Source organism: Typopeltis vanoorti, chromosome 17 (genome assembly GCF_054136105.1).
Source record: "Typopeltis vanoorti isolate ZY-2024b chromosome 17, IOZ_Tvanoo_1.0, whole genome shotgun sequence".
NCBI lineage: Eukaryota > Metazoa > Arthropoda > Arachnida > Uropygi > Thelyphonidae > Typopeltis > Typopeltis vanoorti.
Window position 1 is genome coordinate 114200832 of NC_143565.1, and position 18118 is coordinate 114218949.

General features: G+C 36.9%; 1 protein-coding gene across 2 annotated transcripts in view; it reads right to left on the bottom strand.

Moving 5' to 3' along the window:
• Msh6 (DNA mismatch repair protein Msh6) overlaps positions 1 to 18118 on the bottom strand; it is a 429489-nt gene that overhangs the window by 370692 nt on the left and 40679 nt on the right. The window contains exon 2 of one of the 2 annotated variants that reach the window (XM_090406801.1): positions 14420 to 14597. In XM_090406801.1, coding sequence (XP_090262927.1) covers positions 14420 to 14597 — 178 coding nt within the window. Of the gene's footprint in view, positions 1 to 14419; positions 14601 to 18118 lie in introns of both variants that reach the window. The other variant, XM_090406800.1, reaches the window with a different exon arrangement.

An 18118-nucleotide genomic window follows, 5' to 3' on the forward strand; every position in this document is an offset into this window, starting at 1 on the left:
ACTCAATTTTATCCATTTCAAGGGATACAGACAACACTTTTGCTTCAGACAGCTATATAAAACAAACTATTTGAGAGAATGACTTGCAATTTCACATGGATGCTTATGATAGATGTACCAACTTAGGAAAAAAAAACTTGCCGATAGTGTTGCCATCTATGGTCGAGGCCGAGAACTTTTCAGACCACCCTCATACTTCTCTGGCTGAATCAATGTTTTCTTCAGAGTTTGCCACTGAATCATCAACATTTGGTTCTTGATTTCAAACTCTTTTTTCAATTCTGAAAGCTGTTCGACTTTGATTTGCATTGAAACTTTCTTAAACACTACTTTTTAATTATATCATGTGCAAAACTAAACAGCGATCATTTCCAGTGTTAAATTCTCTGTATATTCCTGAGCCAGTGGGAAAATGCTTTCCACAATAACACAGTTATTGAGACTTATTTCTTGCCTCTTCTTTCCATATGAATTTGTACACATTTTTTTATGTTGGAATATGGTGTTACTAATAACTAGTCCATGTCCTAAACAGAAATCCAGCAGGCACTTACTACTGTTATTAGCTTTGCTCTTTTCTCCACATCTTTTCAAAACATATGCCTGGTAATCATTTCCTACTCTGTTGTTTAGATCTCAAACATGAATCAACTTTTCCTTTTTTGTTGTCAGCCACATTCTCTAATGCTTCGAAATGCCTAGGTGCAGTCTTGTGAAGAATTTTGATGATAATTTTTTGTGTGTTTTACCAGTTTTTAGGAAAGTATTGGTGATAATTTTTAATTCACTAAAGTGCTTGTTCATTGAAGAAAACCTTTAAAAGGCCTGTTTTTCAATGTGCTTATGACACCCAGTTTTGGTGTTCGTAAGAGTTTATGCATATATGATTGCCAGTATGTGTATGCTTAAAGTAAACAGTGAAGGAAAGAATGACAAGTGTATCCAGAAATGGATGTGCATTCTGACTTTCAATTTCAATTGGGCACTGTACGCATTTGTGCTGTTTGTTCAGGTGGCTAAAGAAGGTGTCTAAAGACTGGCAGCTGTGGAGCTAGATATATCTAAGCCACATTTTGGATTTTAAAGTAATAGAATCTAGAGCAAGTTGGTAAATATGGCATTTCTGATCATGCACTGGACATTCTGCACAAAACTGAATAGCAAGGCTAGTTCATTACATTTCACAAAAACTTGGTATGAGTGCAAATTTAATGAGTCCTGTGAAATTCTAATTAACCAACCTAATCTCAACAATAATCATCATCAAATTCCTGCCATGTAGAAATTTGATGATGACTCAAGGGGTGTAAAGGATGTGATAGTACTACATGAAAACTTTACACTAGTAATTACTTACTTCCTATCTACAATTTTCCTCCAAATCAATCTGTTACCTGTCAAGACTCCAACATTAACTACGCTACCGGCCAAGACATTTATATATATATATATATACGTCCAGTTTATCATGGATGCGAAGTGCATATTAAAATTGTAATAAGATTGATATTACATTGAAATATATGATGGATACGAAGCATATTTGATCCATAATGACTGGTAAGGTGGTTAATCAAACCTTGTATTTCTATCTTCTAAGGCACTTTTTACCATATCAATCCACCTATATTTGCCAGCCTGTTTGGCCGAGTGGTTAGCATGTCGCTCTCCAGCCAAAATGCTACAGGTTCGAATCCCACATTGGGATTGGATGTTTGTGATAATCTGTGAAAATACTAAAATTCTCAGGTGGTCAGTGGTAGATGACATTGATGAAGGTTGGTGGAATGGTGGAGACGGAAATTGTAGAGTAGGTGCCCTCCCTCGATGAGTCTTTGGGGCTTGGAGGTGTTAAGTAATAATAATAATATCTTTGTCTTCTGCTGGGTCTTTATCCAGCCAACCTCACAGAGAACACTTGTCTCGCTAAACTTTTCCCTCCCATTCTGTTTAAGTGACCATACTGCCTTAGATTAGCTCTACTAACGCATTCCTGGATGCTGACAATCTCAAGTTCTTTCCTGATATCCTCGTTTTTAATATGATGCCATCTGTTCACACTTCTAATCTTTCTCAGGACTCTCATATCTGTTGTCTCTAGTCTTTGGACAAGTGTTTTACTTCTGATCCAGCTCTCAGATCATAAGTTAAAATTGGTTTGAACACTGTCTTGTATACAGCAAATTCAGTGTTTTGACTAATTTCTCTCTTATTCCATATAAATTTATTCAATTGACTTCCTACCATACCAGCTTTGTTGATTCTGTTGTCTATTTCCATATAGCTGAAATGTTTTACTTGTTCTATAGGCTCTCCATTCACAATGCAGTTGATATTTTCAATGCTTCTATGTATTTTCATTGTCTTCGTCTTGTTATTGCTGATCTTCATAGCATATCCATTACAACAGTTAGTCAATTTAGTCAGGAAATCTTGTAGACTTATAGCTGATTTATTTAGAAGTATAACATCATCTGCATAAAGCAAAGAGCTGAGATTAATATCTCCAATTTTGATATCATGTTTAATACCACTTTCCTTCATAATGTGATCTATACAGATAATGAATAACAGAGAGGATAATGTACATCTTTGCCTGACACCAGATTTAACATTAAACCATCTTCTTGTACTTCCTTCAATTCTAACTGCTGACTTACAACTCAAATAAAGACAAAATACTTCTTGATATAACGTCCCATTGACACCATATAACTGTAGTGTATTGAATAGCTTCTCTCTTGGCACCTTGTCATATGCCTTTTCCAGATCGACAAAACTTAAATACAGATCTTTGTTATATTCCCATGATATCTCAACTATCTGTCGTAAAGTGATGATCTGATCCTGACAGCCTCTATGTGGCAAAAATCCAGCTTGTTCTTCACCAAGCTTTTCTTCCACAATTCTTCTCAACCGTTTCTCAAGTATACCAGAACACTCAGTAGAGAAATACCTCTGTAATTCTCACATTCAGTTTTATTTCCCTATTTATATATGGGTACTATGAGAGCTCTATGAGAACTATGCAGTACAGCCACTGTAAGACTTTTATACCACCATACTTCAGCATTTCTGGTCGAATATCATCTACTCCTGCTGCCTTTCCACATTTCAAGCCTTTGATGGCTTTTCTACTTCATGTATGGATATGTATTATTGACTGTATGCCTGTTGAGTGTTTTTTACCACTGTGCTATCACTGCTTGTTTCATTTAGCAATTTTTCGAAGTAACTACTCCATACTTCAAGGATATCTTTTTCTCCCGTTTTCATGTCACCTTTATCATCTCTAACTCCTTTTACAGCATTCTTTTCTCCATTTCTAAGCTTGTTCAACAACCTCCAGAATATCTTACCACCTTCTTGATATTTATTTTCTATGTTCTTGCAAAGTCCTCCCATGACTATTAATTAGCTAGTTTTACACAGTGTTTAGCTTTCTTACATTTGTCTCTGTATTCTCTAAGAGCACAAGCCAACTTATTTGTCAGGAACTTTTGATATGCTTTCTTCTTTTCCTTCACTGCCTCTGTGTTCACCAGGGAGTTCCGATTTTTTTATCCTTGCAGACAACCTCACTACATGCCTCTCTGGAAGAATCAATCAATGTTTTCTTCAAGGTTTGCCACTGAATCTCCAAGGGTTGGTTCTTGTTCTCAAACTCTTTCATTTTTTTTCAATAATATTTGTGTATTTTAGTCCACAGTTCACATCTGAGAGCTGCTCAACTGTTATTTGCTTTAAAACTTTCTTAAATGTCATTCTCTTCAATATGAAATTCAATTTTATCCTGATCAAGACTAAATAGTGATCACTTCCAATTTCAAATCCTCTGTACACTCATCACTGTCAATGAGACTTTTCTTATTCCTTTTCTCTTCTCTCCATGTGAGAATTTATTTGTGCACATTTTTATGTTGGAACATGGTGTTTGTAATAACCAGTCCATGTCCTGAGCAGAAATCCAACAGGTATTTGCCATTATTATTAGCTTTGCTCTTTTCTCCAAATTTTTCAGGCCACCGCACACTTTGCAAGACATAAATTTTGTAACGTCCTCCATTATAACAGTTTGAATAAAACTATATTTCAAATACTCAATACTGTACTGTCGACATTTCTTCTTATATTCAGACATAATGAAGTAATAAAATTTGCAAAAATATTCAGTAAATAAAAGATTTAATTTACACTTTGTATGACTCCACTTATATCTATCACACTTTTGACTGATGATTGTTGGCCAAGAACACAAAAAATAATGAAACTTATTCCTAAACCACTGGAATTTGCAGATTTGAAATCTAGCCCGAATCAACTTGAATGCATTGAGTTGTTTGCGATACCATCGTACTCGTGCTTTGAACAAGTCACTGCAAGCACCCATATTCCTGTTAAAACATGCTGAATTCAGTGAATTACCGACGTAATAGTTGACTGACATACTACTAGTTAAGACTCGTCTGCTGCGTGGATAGACTAAAGCCTGTATGGAATGATCAATTTTTACAATAGCAAAAAATGAATAAATTTTTTAAGTATATAAAAAATAGAAGTTAAAATATCCTGCATGACACGTTCAATTTTCTCATTGACATCTATTTCTATCTGACATGGTAAATTTTCAAATGATTAAATAATTGAAATAGAAAATTGATAAAAAAAATTGATTGTGTAAGACAGGCTTATGATGAATTAAAATTCAATATTTAAATTTTAAATGATTATCTAATCGCAAAATCACGAAAATAATTAATTTTTAAATATATATTATTAATTTCTTCTATAAAGAGCCACCGACCCCTGGACTGCCTGAACAAATGCTTCTGATCCCACTATAGCTCCCCTAGAAGGCTTCAGCGCCTGCTGGAGGGTAGTACTGCCCACTATGCTCTAGAGCCTCAAAACATTCCTCCACTTCTACCTTCATAGTCCCTTCTGTGGGACCATAGGCACAAATAAGTCTCATTGTCCAGTTCCCCATTCTGATATTTGCCCGCATCACTCTACTTGAGATTGCCTGCCATTCAAGAAGATTAACCTCGTATTTAGTGTTGAATAGTATGGCTACCCCTTCTTTTCCTTGATTGTCATTGCCTGAATATAACATTTTGTATTTATTGCTCAGAAAGATCTCACCAGTTCTGGTCTTTTTTGTTTCAGTCACCCCTATTATGTCGATCTGGTACTTATCCATTTCTTCAGCTAGCTCCATTTCATTGCCATTTAGGCTCCTTATGGTGATAGTATCGATCTTTAACTCTGGTGATGTTGAGTTGGGGTGTGCTTTCAGATTTCTTCCAGTAGCTGACTTTTCGCTGTTCACCCTGGTTCCCTGGCGAAAACAACGAGGGGCCTTGTTTAACTGGGCGAAGGCCTAGCTGGCATGATATTTTGTCATGTTTTATCATCATTTTGTATATTGGTTTAAGGCAATAAGAATACAATTTGGTTGGCTAAATCCCAAATTGCCAGCTCATCCTCGCTCGTTCAGTATCCAGGTAGATACCCAACAGGGTGCACCACGAGAAGGTGAGGATTAGACATTAGGTCAGAAGCCCTGGTCAGTTCTCCGCATTCCTTTAAAGGCTATGTGGAGGTCCCCTCTCAGTTATACAGCTTTGACCCTTAAGCATCCCTGATGCAAAGTTGGAGGGAGCGGAGCAGATGTGGTCTCATAAGAAGACTTGAATAGACTGAGTGAATGGGCACGGAAGTGAGGATGCCAGTTCAATGTTGCAAAATGTAAGGTAAAATCTGGAAAACAAGATGGGATGTAGAATTTACTCTTTGTGGGGATTTATTGTTGGAAGCGGAGGAAATCAGAGATCTGGGGGTATGATGAATGGGGATCTAAAATTTAGAGTGCACATTGATAAAAATTATGAAGACAACATAACAAATTCTAGCAATGGTGTAGAAGTAATGAGATTCTGGTTCCACTGTATAAGACCTTGATTGGACTAGCACGTACAGATTTGGTTGTCTGGTTTTCAAAAGGATGAAGAGATACTGGAAAGGGTCCAGAGGCGATTGACTAAACTAATTTCTGGTCTCTGGAATGTTGAGTATAAAGAAAGTTTGAGAAGATGTAATTTGCAGAGTCTAGTTGATAGGAGAAAGAAAAGTGATATGATAGAGATGTACAAGTTGGTAAGGAGATGTTATAGGAGTACCACTGAAAAAGTGTTTCATAAAACGGTTGGAGAACAGAGGTCATCCCTGAAAACTGTATAAGGAGGGTGTGAGCAATGGAGTGAGAAGCAGGTATTTTGCATGGAGAATTGTGAATGATTGGAATGCATTTCCTGAGAAAGTGGTGTCTGCAAAAAATTTGAATATTTAAGGAATGGTATGATGAATTGCATGACAAAGAGACCTTTAATGATGAGTCTGACTCAATTGGGTACTGAGATAATAATAATCACTTCACACAGTCCGCCAGGCAGCGTTGGTGGTGAATAAGTTACTTCAAACTTGTGCTCCCCAATTTACCGTTATTTTGAGTGTTTTTCCATCGAAATTAACCATCAAACGGAAAACAAACAGCGGGTGCCGAGTAGTGGAATACTTCAGTACAACCTGTAAGTACTTATAGTGTATTAAATCACCTATCCTTCCAATTTTAAATCAGCTACGTGTAAGCGCTCACAATACACAGCAAACATGGTGGCATCAAAAGCCAACGGTGAACGAGCATCCACGTGTCTCGTCAGCACAGTGCCGTCAACCGCCATCGACATACCTATTACATGCTGCAGCTGCAAAACTGGTGTCACAGACAGAAAAAAGGACATATTCTGCAAGTTCTGTTGCCACTGGTTGCATGCTTCTGTGCAAAAATAGATGAAGAGTGCAAAAGCTTCTTATTGAACTTAACTAGCCATTCTTCTGTTAGCTCCCTTTGGTAAAACAACTTCTGAACATAGGTAAATGTGTCGAAAGCCTCGAACAGCACATCAATGCTTTAAATGAAACTTTTATCTCCAAAATACGTGATCGAAGCTAAGCTAGAACAAATTGAAAACCAGTGCAATGCAAGCTCCACTCAGCCAGCGAAAGAACTTCGTGATCTAATCGCATCAATGGTCAACGACTTGAGGGAGGCTAAACATAAAAAACTCAACACCATCGTTTTGAATTTCCCGACGGAAAATTATTACAAGAGGACATCAACAAACTAGCTGAAGAATGCAACATCGATTCTAAGAATATCATCAGGTGCCATCATTTCGGGCCTATAAATAAAAGGAAGGATGGTACGAACTTTCTGCACCTAGTAAAAGTGACTTGCGACATGCCAGCAAGCACATCAAAAATAATAACAGCGATTAACAACAAGTTCAAAGACACAATCGCGCATACGTGCACAATCAGACCTATCATTTGCACAAAGGGAACAAAGACGCCAGCTTCGAAAACAACTCGAAGAAAAACGACAAAATGGTGACAACAGTAGGACCATCGACTACTGACAAGATAAACTGTTGAAAAAACCAAGCAATGCCACTAGCAGCCACCATGGAGACCAGCCAGGCATCACACAGGAAATGTGCAAGACCCATGCAATCCAACACACAACTCACAAAACCCTACACATCCACTTCACCAACATCCGTGGCATAAACTCCAACCTGAAAAGTGTCTGCTACCACCTACTCTTCCTGGCAGAAACACAAATCTCACCCCCCCCCAGCATTACTTATCTCAACCCTCCAAACTATACACTCCTCAACAACTTTCGTCCCAAGGGTGGTGTCTGTGCATACATCCGCTCTGACATACCTTTTCAGAGAGCACTCAACCTAGAATCACTCAACTTTGACCTCCTTTGGTTGAAAATATCCCTTCCCCACTCAGTCCAATTCATCTGCTGTCTCTATCGCTCCTCCAACACAACCAACCACCCTGAGCTCTTTAATTTCCACTCCCTAAAAATCGACTTTCTCCAATCCCACTTTTCCAACAGCGAAATCATCCTAACAGGAGATTTTAACGTCCACAACACTAGCTGGCTTTCCTCCTCCAGTTGTACAGATCATGCAGGCAGAGATGCCGAAACATTTGCCATCACCAACGACCTTACACAACTTGTCAAGATGCCAACCATAATACCAGATAACCCAAACACCCTAGATCTCTTCCTCACCAATGATCACTCCAAATACACAGTGAAAGTTGTGAGCACCCTGGGCAATTCTGACCACAACCTATCCCCACCCATGCAACAACGTTTACACAGACACTCCCATACAAGAGTAATTTGGCACTATAACAGTGCCAAGTGGGACAGCCTCCGCAACTTCTATGCCACATTTCCATGGTTGGACTATTGCTTCCTGCCTTCCAACCCAAACATATGCACTGAGCATATGAACATATGCAATGATTACCAAAGTAATCCTCACTGGCATGAATACATACATTCCACACAGCACTCTGAACTGCCATTCCCTAATGAAACCCTGGTTCTCCAAAAGATGTGCCAAGGCTGTAGAGATAAAACCCCAGACATACCACAGCTGAAATCAAGAACCCTTTAAAGCTTACACCAAAGCCCGTAATAGATGCAAAAAAACAATCAACGCTTCCAAAACAGAGTTCGAAAGAGCAAAAAGCAGGAAACTAGCAGCCTGTCCAAATGGCATCCGAGCCTTTTGGTCTCTTGCCAAAGCAATTGGCTGTAACTTCTGTCCAACCCTATCGCACCCAGATGGCTGTACTGCATCAACAGCCACAGAAAAAGCCAACCTTCTGGCCTCATACTCTCAAATGCATGCATAACTGACGACGGTAAATGTTCCCCAACCATTCCAGACACCCAACATACAATGCCCCCTATATCCTTTTGCCAGGATGAGATCAGAAAAATACTGTCCAAATTAGACACAAAAAATTCTCCTGGCCATGATGGCATTCCCCCAATTGTTCTGAAAAATTGTGCTCCAGAACTGACCCCTATCCTATGTCACCTATATATGCTCTCCTACTCCACTGGAATTTATTCCACAAACTGGAAATTGGCCTATATTCAGCCTATTCCCAAGAAGGGTGACAAGTCACTGCCATTCAATTACCAGCCTATCTCGCTCACCTCAGTCCTGTCAAAGGTAATGGAAAAAATCATCAATTCCCAACTCCTTCATTATATTGAAGACACTCACCAAATAAATGACCGCTAGTATGGATTCCACCACTGCCGATCAATAGATCTACTCACATACGTCACCCATCTCTGGACAAATGCAATGGAGAGGTTTGGCAAATCTCAAGTGGTTGCACTAGATATCTCCAAAGCCTTTGACTGGGTCTGGCACAAAGGCCTACTAGGCAAACTACCATCATTCGGTCTGACCCAGGACTTCTGTAGCTGGATTGCCAGTTTTCTGTCTGGATGCACCCTGTGTGTGATGTTGGATGGCTCCCTATCCTCTCACCACCCAATTAATGCTGGGGTCCTACAAGATTCTATTCTCTCACCAACCCTCTTTCTGCTATATATCAATGACCTACTGCAATTGCCCTCCAACCCAATACATAGTTTTACAGATGACAGCACTACACTCCTCGCTTGCATTTGATAAGCCTTACCCTACACAACGCACCTCAACCTACAGAACATCAATCACCACCACCCTCAACCGATCTTGAAGAGATCCTACAATGGGGTTCGGATAACCTCATAAATTTCAATGCCAATTAAACCCAGTTCTGCACTATTTCCCATAAAAAAAGAATTTTTTCAGTATCCTTTCTGACAGTACCAAAATTTCCAGACAGTTTGAGATTTCACTCCTTGGAATCACCCTCACAACAAACCTCTCCTGGCACAAACTTATCTCAAACATTGCATCTTCAGCCTCAAAAAACTAGGATTTCTCTTTCGCTCAAGACGCGTTATTTCACCCACGAACAACTATTAACATTATACAAATCACAAATCCACCCAACTATTGAATACTGCTCCCACATATGGGATGGGGCCCCAAAAGCTCTCTCAAAATGTTCGACTCAATACAGAGGAGAGCAATTAGACTTATCAGCGATCCATCCCTTAGCCTCTCTCCACCCACTTTCACACAGACGTATGGTCTCTGTAGTAAGTATATTCTACAAATATTTCCATGGGAAATGCTCATCCGAAATAACATCAATAATTCCTCCGCTCAGTACTACTCATTGGAACATGTGCGGCTGCTGCACAACATCCCTTCACAGTACACCTGGAAACAAACAGAACCAATTCAAATCAAATGTAAACAAATTCTCCTTTCCCAACCCACTTCCCATACATGGTACTAATGTACTATAGGTTGACCAACCAACCTCCAGTGTAGACATAAATGATGCGCACACCACCACTTACAGGCACCTAAACCAGACCGACCATTTTTCACAGAAACTTAAGTGGCAGCCTCAACTATGTCTGTCTAAACTATCCGAGCTACATATATTTTACACAATTCCTTTAGCATACTTGTGAATCTATCAAACCTCCCATTCCATTTCAGAGAATGCCAAACAACCCAAAATCTCCTCTCTAAGATCTGCTGTGGCTCAAAATTTCATCAGCATACTTTGTTGCCTGTCTTTATCACTCATCAAATTTTGATAACCACTTCAATTTCTGAAGTTTAATTTTCTGTGACACAAACAGTCAAACAATTAAGTTATTTGCATCGAAAACATCATGTTTTCTATTTAAACAGGCATCCTATCCCACTGATCAAGAAATGTTGAAGTATTTTTTTGCTAATAATGACTAACAAATCATACCTAGTCACCAGCATACCAGACAAAATCTCCATTATCTTACCAGCACCATTTCAAAAAGATCTCCTTTCCTAAATATACTGGGAATGTCAGCTCTTCTCTTGGTAACTAAAATCATAACCATGTCTACATTTTTGTTTATATAGAACATCTTGTTATTTATTTTCCATCAAGATTACTTCACATCTGTATAACTGCAAATAATATAAATCCCAAATCTGCCCAACATTAGGACATTTGAAGTGATGTGCCAAAACCTCCCTAAAATACTTATACTATCTAGAAGGGTGAGGACAATCTGGTTAAAAGATAATCCTCTCTCTGTCACTCCAATCACTTTCTCATAAATCTATTTCTGCCTTATGCCTTGTAGATATTTATCCAGGTGTGGTTTGCTGAACTAGTCACCATTGTTGTGTCCCCTTTCATTATTATTCCTTGAATCATTATATCAGGCCGCTATAAGTGAGGTGTCTTCTACATGGGTCACGTGGCATCTCTATCACACAAAGAAATAGCCTCAGAGGTAGAGCCAAATTTCATTTGTGACAGAGTCCTCAAATCTTACCTCTCTTAAAATCCCAAGAAATTTATATTTTTAGACTGCACCACTTAGAATTATTAGATTAAAGATAATAACCCAATCAAGAAGTAAGTTAGAAGATATATTGATGTGACCTAGGGTTGCAGCCGTGTCCTCAACATTATTCAATTAAACTCCCGCTCAGATCCGTAATGAGTTTCACAAGCGGTGTATCGAATTCTATACACAGACTCATATATTTAGTTAAAGTCAAACAAGGTTTATTTGTTTCTAAATTTACAGTTTAATATACATGAATATTCAATATTCTAAATAAGTCAAATTCTAATTAAATCAATTAATAAGCTTTACTTCATCAGATTTGATCTCTGAACACATTTTTTTTTATAAATAATTCACACAAAAGTAAATGAATCTATATCATCTAGATTACTACTAAATTCCATTATTTAATTTCTATACTAACAATTTCAAACATACATAGATTCAAATTCAGTTAGTAACCATTCACTCATGACCTCCTATAAAACACACACGCTATAGTCCTGACCTTAAATTGTATCTGAGTCCTTCACTGATAAATCTTCACATATCAGTACACATTCAGATTGCATTCACATAAATAACAAATTTTACTTATCTCTACTCGATGGTACTCCTATCCGTCTGCATCTGCTTTAGCCTATCTTCTGCTTCATTAAGACATTTCCTTGGTTCCCTCAATCTACCTTGGGTCAAGACTTTATAGTGATTATCAGCTTAGACTTTGGGATGCGTGCTTCCGCTGACCTTTCAACAGCATGGTCTGCCGTTACTTTCAGGGAATCTAGGACAGGGTTACCTGCTGTAACATCGTCCTAGTCTTTAGGTATCATTCGGCCATTCCCGAACCAGCACCAGGTTAAACCTTCACTACTCGAGGAAACGTGAGAACTTCCACACGACGAAAGACCAAGAGAGCCTTGGGGGATTCCTAACCCTTTTATACATTCACCCTATCTGTAAATACTGCAAACTCCGCTGTTCACCTGGCACCTTCATTTACTATGTCACATGACCTCACAACGTCTGTTCTCTCCCTGCTTGTTCACTCCATGTGCCAAGCACACGACAGCCGGGGGCAATCGTCAGCATGTCCTTGAACCTTGGACTATCTTTCACACAGAATACATTCTAGTGTTTCTTCCACAAATTATCCTTACATCAAATTTAACATTGACACAAAACGATAACTCTCTTAATTTACACTTTGCCTCTGGCAAATTTCCTTTATACATATTCATCTAATTCCCCTCTATATTTATTTTACATTAAATTTTTCTATTGAGCTAATTAATTATTTCTTTCTTCTTAAATCAATGTATTCAATATTTTCTAAAGTTTACAATGATACCTACTTAGAAACAAGCATGTTTACTTAATTATTCTACTGGGTTTTTACTTCTTTGCTCGTTAAACCATGATAAGTGGAATATTAACATTCTTAACTTATCAGGGTATAACACCATCATTACTACACTTTCACATAATCCTGTAAAAACATGAATAGCTGCTAGTCAACATCCAATTCTTATTATAGACTAAGGGTAGTAAAACTTTACTACGAAATTTAGCTACAATCACTAGCCTAGGGTGGAAATTTTTGACTACATATATCACATCCTGATAAATCCATGATATTTTAACACTACATAAATGAAAGTGACAAACTATGCAAATATTTTTATGAATCTTATTCCAAATATAAACAAGGAAGAGACTTATTCAAAGCCTTTTCATTCAATTATTTTGTTAGCAGGCTAGAACAAAAGTATATGATGACTAAAAAAATAGGAAAATAATACATTAAAGAAAATAGAGGGTGAAATTATAAGTAAAAGAAATTGAAAATGTGAGATCTGTTTTTGATTTGATATTATGGAACCCAACCTTGGTAAAACTGGACAGGAGAAACAGTAGTCTATTGTAAATTATTAAATTACTGATAATGCTGAATTATATAATTAACTAATTGAATTTTGCTATTAAAAAAATTTGTGAAAATTTTGAAAATAGAACAAAAGTTTCAGTTAATAGATAAGCCCTTTTTTTCTCTGTAGAAAAAGAATCAAAACAGAAAACAAAATTGATGAAATTAATTATTTTTGGAATTTTTTTTATATTTTTTAATTAAAAAAAGTGTAAACAGCATTGTTGATAGTGATGATAAAAATGGTATAATTAAAAGTGATGAAATTTAAAGAAACTTGCTACCCTTATCCATTCTACGAAAGATCAGCTCCCTCCTCTCTCTCGCTTTGGAGTTTACAAAGTACCCTGTTCCTGTAAGCTGGCGTACTTTGGACAGACAGGCAGATCAGCATCCATCCACCTGGAGGAACACAAGTCTTACATCTGTAAACACAACTATGGCCATTCAGGCTTGGCTGACCATGTTTTGGACACTACCCACAGAGTATCATGGAAGAAAACCACCATGCTCCACCACAGCAAATTCAAGAAAGAGAGACTTTTCTTAAAAGCAGCAGCAGCAGCTCTCAGAAACCAACCAAATCTTAATAAATACGGTTGCATTAAGCTTCCAAAGATTTGGGAAGCACTCATCACCAGAGGTCCCACATTACATTCCAGGCCACCTACTACCGCCCTTAGAGGGCGCTCCACCTAGATAGGACTTTGGTGTCACCCACGTGGTTGGGCTTAGTATTGTAAGATTTGTGTGTGCATGTTACATTAATTGGTTTTGTAATCCCCGTTGATGTCCTAGTGACTAGGACGAAATATAGGAAGTATTAAATTCTATTTTAATTCTTTTTGAGTGTTGTAAAAAATCCATTAAGCCTCCAACATGAAGTTAAAGAAACTTAATTTGCATGTGTGTGTGTGTTTTCATAGCAAACTAAACTGAGAATTTAAGACCATATAGCAGAAGCACTTTGAATCATCAAATTTTCTGATTCACTTTGGGCACACTATCCAATTTTGTTTATATTTGTTTAGTTTTTCTTCTTTTGAAAAATTCTGAGTTATTTTAAAATATCTTTTTTTTTTTTTTGGTCTAATAATGTGTATTTTGCAATTCTCATGAATTATACTCACTTCAATTTCACCCAAGCTCTAGATACAGGATCATCAAAAAACTGAACGTGCAACTGAGAAGCCTGTTTACCAGCCTTATGGTAAATTCCTTCAGTGGGATGATTACATACTATACTTGGCCACCATGGATAACCATCAAGCTTTGACCATACAAGATCCAAAATGTGATAAGGACATTCTGCTAGAATAAAAAAAAAAAAAGAAGTTAAAATAATAATTGTTTTAACCTTTTTATTATTATTGTTATCATAACAACAATAATATAGAGAAATACAGTAAAATATGATAAAAGGGAAAAATAATTTTAACTAGTTCCAATAATCTATAGCTACCTGCCATATTTATCATGAGAGGCAGCTATAGTTTACTGGACTTTTAAAATCTATCTTATTCTACCTAGTCATGGAACACCCACAATTGCAAGAAACTAGATGCAAGTACACAAAATGCAAATTTTGTGGTATATGCAGGAGAACAGCAGTTTGCACTCAAATTGTTTTGGGCTTACATGTCAAATGATGTTTTTAAGTAACCCTACAGATGAAAACTTGCAAAACCTATAGCTATGCTATATGTGGACAATTGGTCGGCTTCATCATAATGCTAATGGATACAGACCTTAACCCTCTCATGTATAAGGGCCTCATATGAGGACATATTATGTGTCCTCATATGACGACACATAAAAATGATGTCCTCATCTGAGGACATCATTTTTAACATATACAGGGCACACATTTAGCAAAATTAATGAATTCATGATAATATTATAAGATTAAATGGTACTGTATTATCATTATAATTTGTTATAAATGAATATAAAAATTCATGCATGAGAGGGTTAAGATCTGTTCTGGTCTCATTTTTAATCCAACAGCTTCTTTTGAGGTCTACCAGGCTTTCTCTTCCTAATTGGCTTAAATTTTATTAACTGTTTAGGATATTGGGTGTTGGCAATTTGGTTTATAAGTTCTCTCTAATTTTCTTTATATTTATTTAGTTTTTCTTCTATTGATTTTATTTTGAGTTCATTTAAAATATCTTCTTTTTTTTTTTTTTTTGGTCCAATAATGTGTATTTTGCAATTCTTCTCATGAATTTTCCTTTTTTTAATTCCTTGTTTATTTATTGCCCAAATTTCTCTACCATATAATAGTTTAGGTACTGCTAAAGTATTGAATATGTTTAAGTGTGTTTCTTTTTGTATGATATTAGGATTAAGAACTCTATTTATCAGGCCTATAACATGCAAAAATTTTTAAGTTTTTAATGTGATGTCTGGGTAGTGGTCCTTCCCTTAATGCATAACATTATACATATCTGCAAGGAGATGTGTTTTGCATTATGGGAGATACTGAGATAGGAGTAATGTTAGCTTGCACCACCTTTGCAACGAGTTTCCCAGTGTTGTACCATTTTACCCCAGTCCTGAAGATACTTTCAGGAGCAAACTTTGTTTGCTCACACTTGGATAAAGATTAAACTAAATAAAGATTAGTCTAACCAAGTGAAAAATAAACTTTCAACATCTTTCTCCAAATCCAGAGTAATTTAATAAAAATGTGGCACACCGTTTGGCAACAACTATCGGTAGAGATGACTTGCTAATGCTTCTGCCTGGTATATCCACTTAGGCCTGGCTCCCACTGAGGAGACCTCAATAAAGGTCGAAACTAGTTTGGGTAGTGGCCCTTCCCTTAATGAATAACATTATACATATCCACAAGGAGATGTGTTTTGCATTACATTATGGGAGATACTGAGATAGGAGTGATGTTAGCTTGCTCCACCTTTGCAACGAGTTGCCTGTTATTGTACCACTTTACCCAGTCCTGAAGATACTTTCAGGCGCAAACTTTGTTTGCTCACACTTGGATAAAGGATTCAACTAAATTTATTATTATCTTCTGTAAAGACTCTACAAAGAAAGCTGTGGACACATATTCACAATCCAAGCCTGAACAAAAGTGAGTGCCTACAGCTTACTCACTTGGGGGAAGTTATATTGACTAATACTCACCATTCATGTGATCCTTATTTGTAATTAAATTTTTGGTTACATTTAAAAATAATTTATTACTTAAATTATTTTATTATAATTTATTCTGAATATCTATTAATGCAGATGGAGCTATTCTCCTGCAGCCAATAGTGTACATAATATCACATGCTTTCAACTCATTTTTTTTGTGTGTGTGTGTATGTTCTATAATTGTATTGACAATGGCTATGAAACTTAGCTGAAAATTTTACAAATAAAGACATTCTTCCTCTTACGTCTCAATTTTTAAATGAACTCATCACTACTGTGCACAGAATTGGACACTTTGGTTTTTTGGGGATCAGGTAGTGGCAGAAAGGATGAGACAAGTGACTAAGTTGGTGACAGCTCTTTGGAATGTTCCCTATGATGATACATTTCTCATATGTCGAATAGAGTTTGGTTGATGGGCCGAAAACAGGGGACATGATAAAAACTTTGAAGATATTAAAAGGATTTTATAAAACTGATGCAAAAGAAATTTTTCAACATATGACAAACAGAACTAGAAGTCACCCCCCCCCCCTGAAAGTTGTGTATGAGAGTAATTAGTAAGGATGTGCAGACTAGATTTTTTTGATTGAAGAGTGTGAAGCAAGTGGAATGGATCACCAGAAAGAATTAGCTGTGTGCTTTGACAGTGAACAAGTTTAAGGAGAGGTACAATGGGTATTGTGTGTATAAGGGTTAGTGTAGGTCTCCCTTGATGAGTCTTTCACTGCAGCATAAATAATGGGTTATTTCTGTTTTGATCTATGATCTGTTTTGATCCAAATCACCAGCTTTCACACATACAGGCAACCCTTGTATAACGTGGTACTTATACAATGTGGTTTCGATATAATGCAATCTACAAATTGTAGTAACCCTTTATCTTTTCATATATTTTTCACCATGGGACTTAAAAATCAAATTTTATCTTCGTTAAATTTGTGTCTGCAAATTTGTATTGCGCATTGTATTGTATTGCGTCAATTGTTTACCATATAAAGTGTTTATTGTTGAAAATTGTGTTAATTTTCTGCCAGGAAAGCGAATTAAAAATCATGTGTGTTAATCACAAGCTGAGCACTTTATTTTCTGGTGAGTTACATACAATATATAATACTTTATGTAAAAATTTTATTTTTATAGTATGGCCACTTAGAGGGCTTCTGCAATATGGTTGAAAAAAAATGAGTGAATTAATTGATGGGGAAATAGATTTAAATGAGGAGAAACTGGTACAATTAATAGATGACGTCGAACCAAATGGCAGGGAAAGTTCTGCCGAAGATTCTAATTGTGATGAATCCATTAACGAATTCAGTTTAAAGAAATTAGCAGAAGAATTGGACTTGGCAAGAAAGTTAGGAAGTTATTTTACGGATAATGATCCCTCAATGGAGTGCTCTGGAAAATTCACGAGACAATTGGATATTTAATAAATTTAGTTTAATCCTTTATCCAAGTATAAGCAAACAAAGTTTGCGCCTGAAGTATCTTCAGGACTGGGGCAACTAGTAGTAAAGGTGGACCAAGCTCTCATCATTCCTTGTCTCAGTATCTCCCATAATGCAAAACACATCTCCTTGGAGACATGTATAATGCTATGCATTAAGGGAAGGGCCACTACCCAGACCGGTTTCGACCTTTATTGAGGTCTTGTCAGTGGGAGC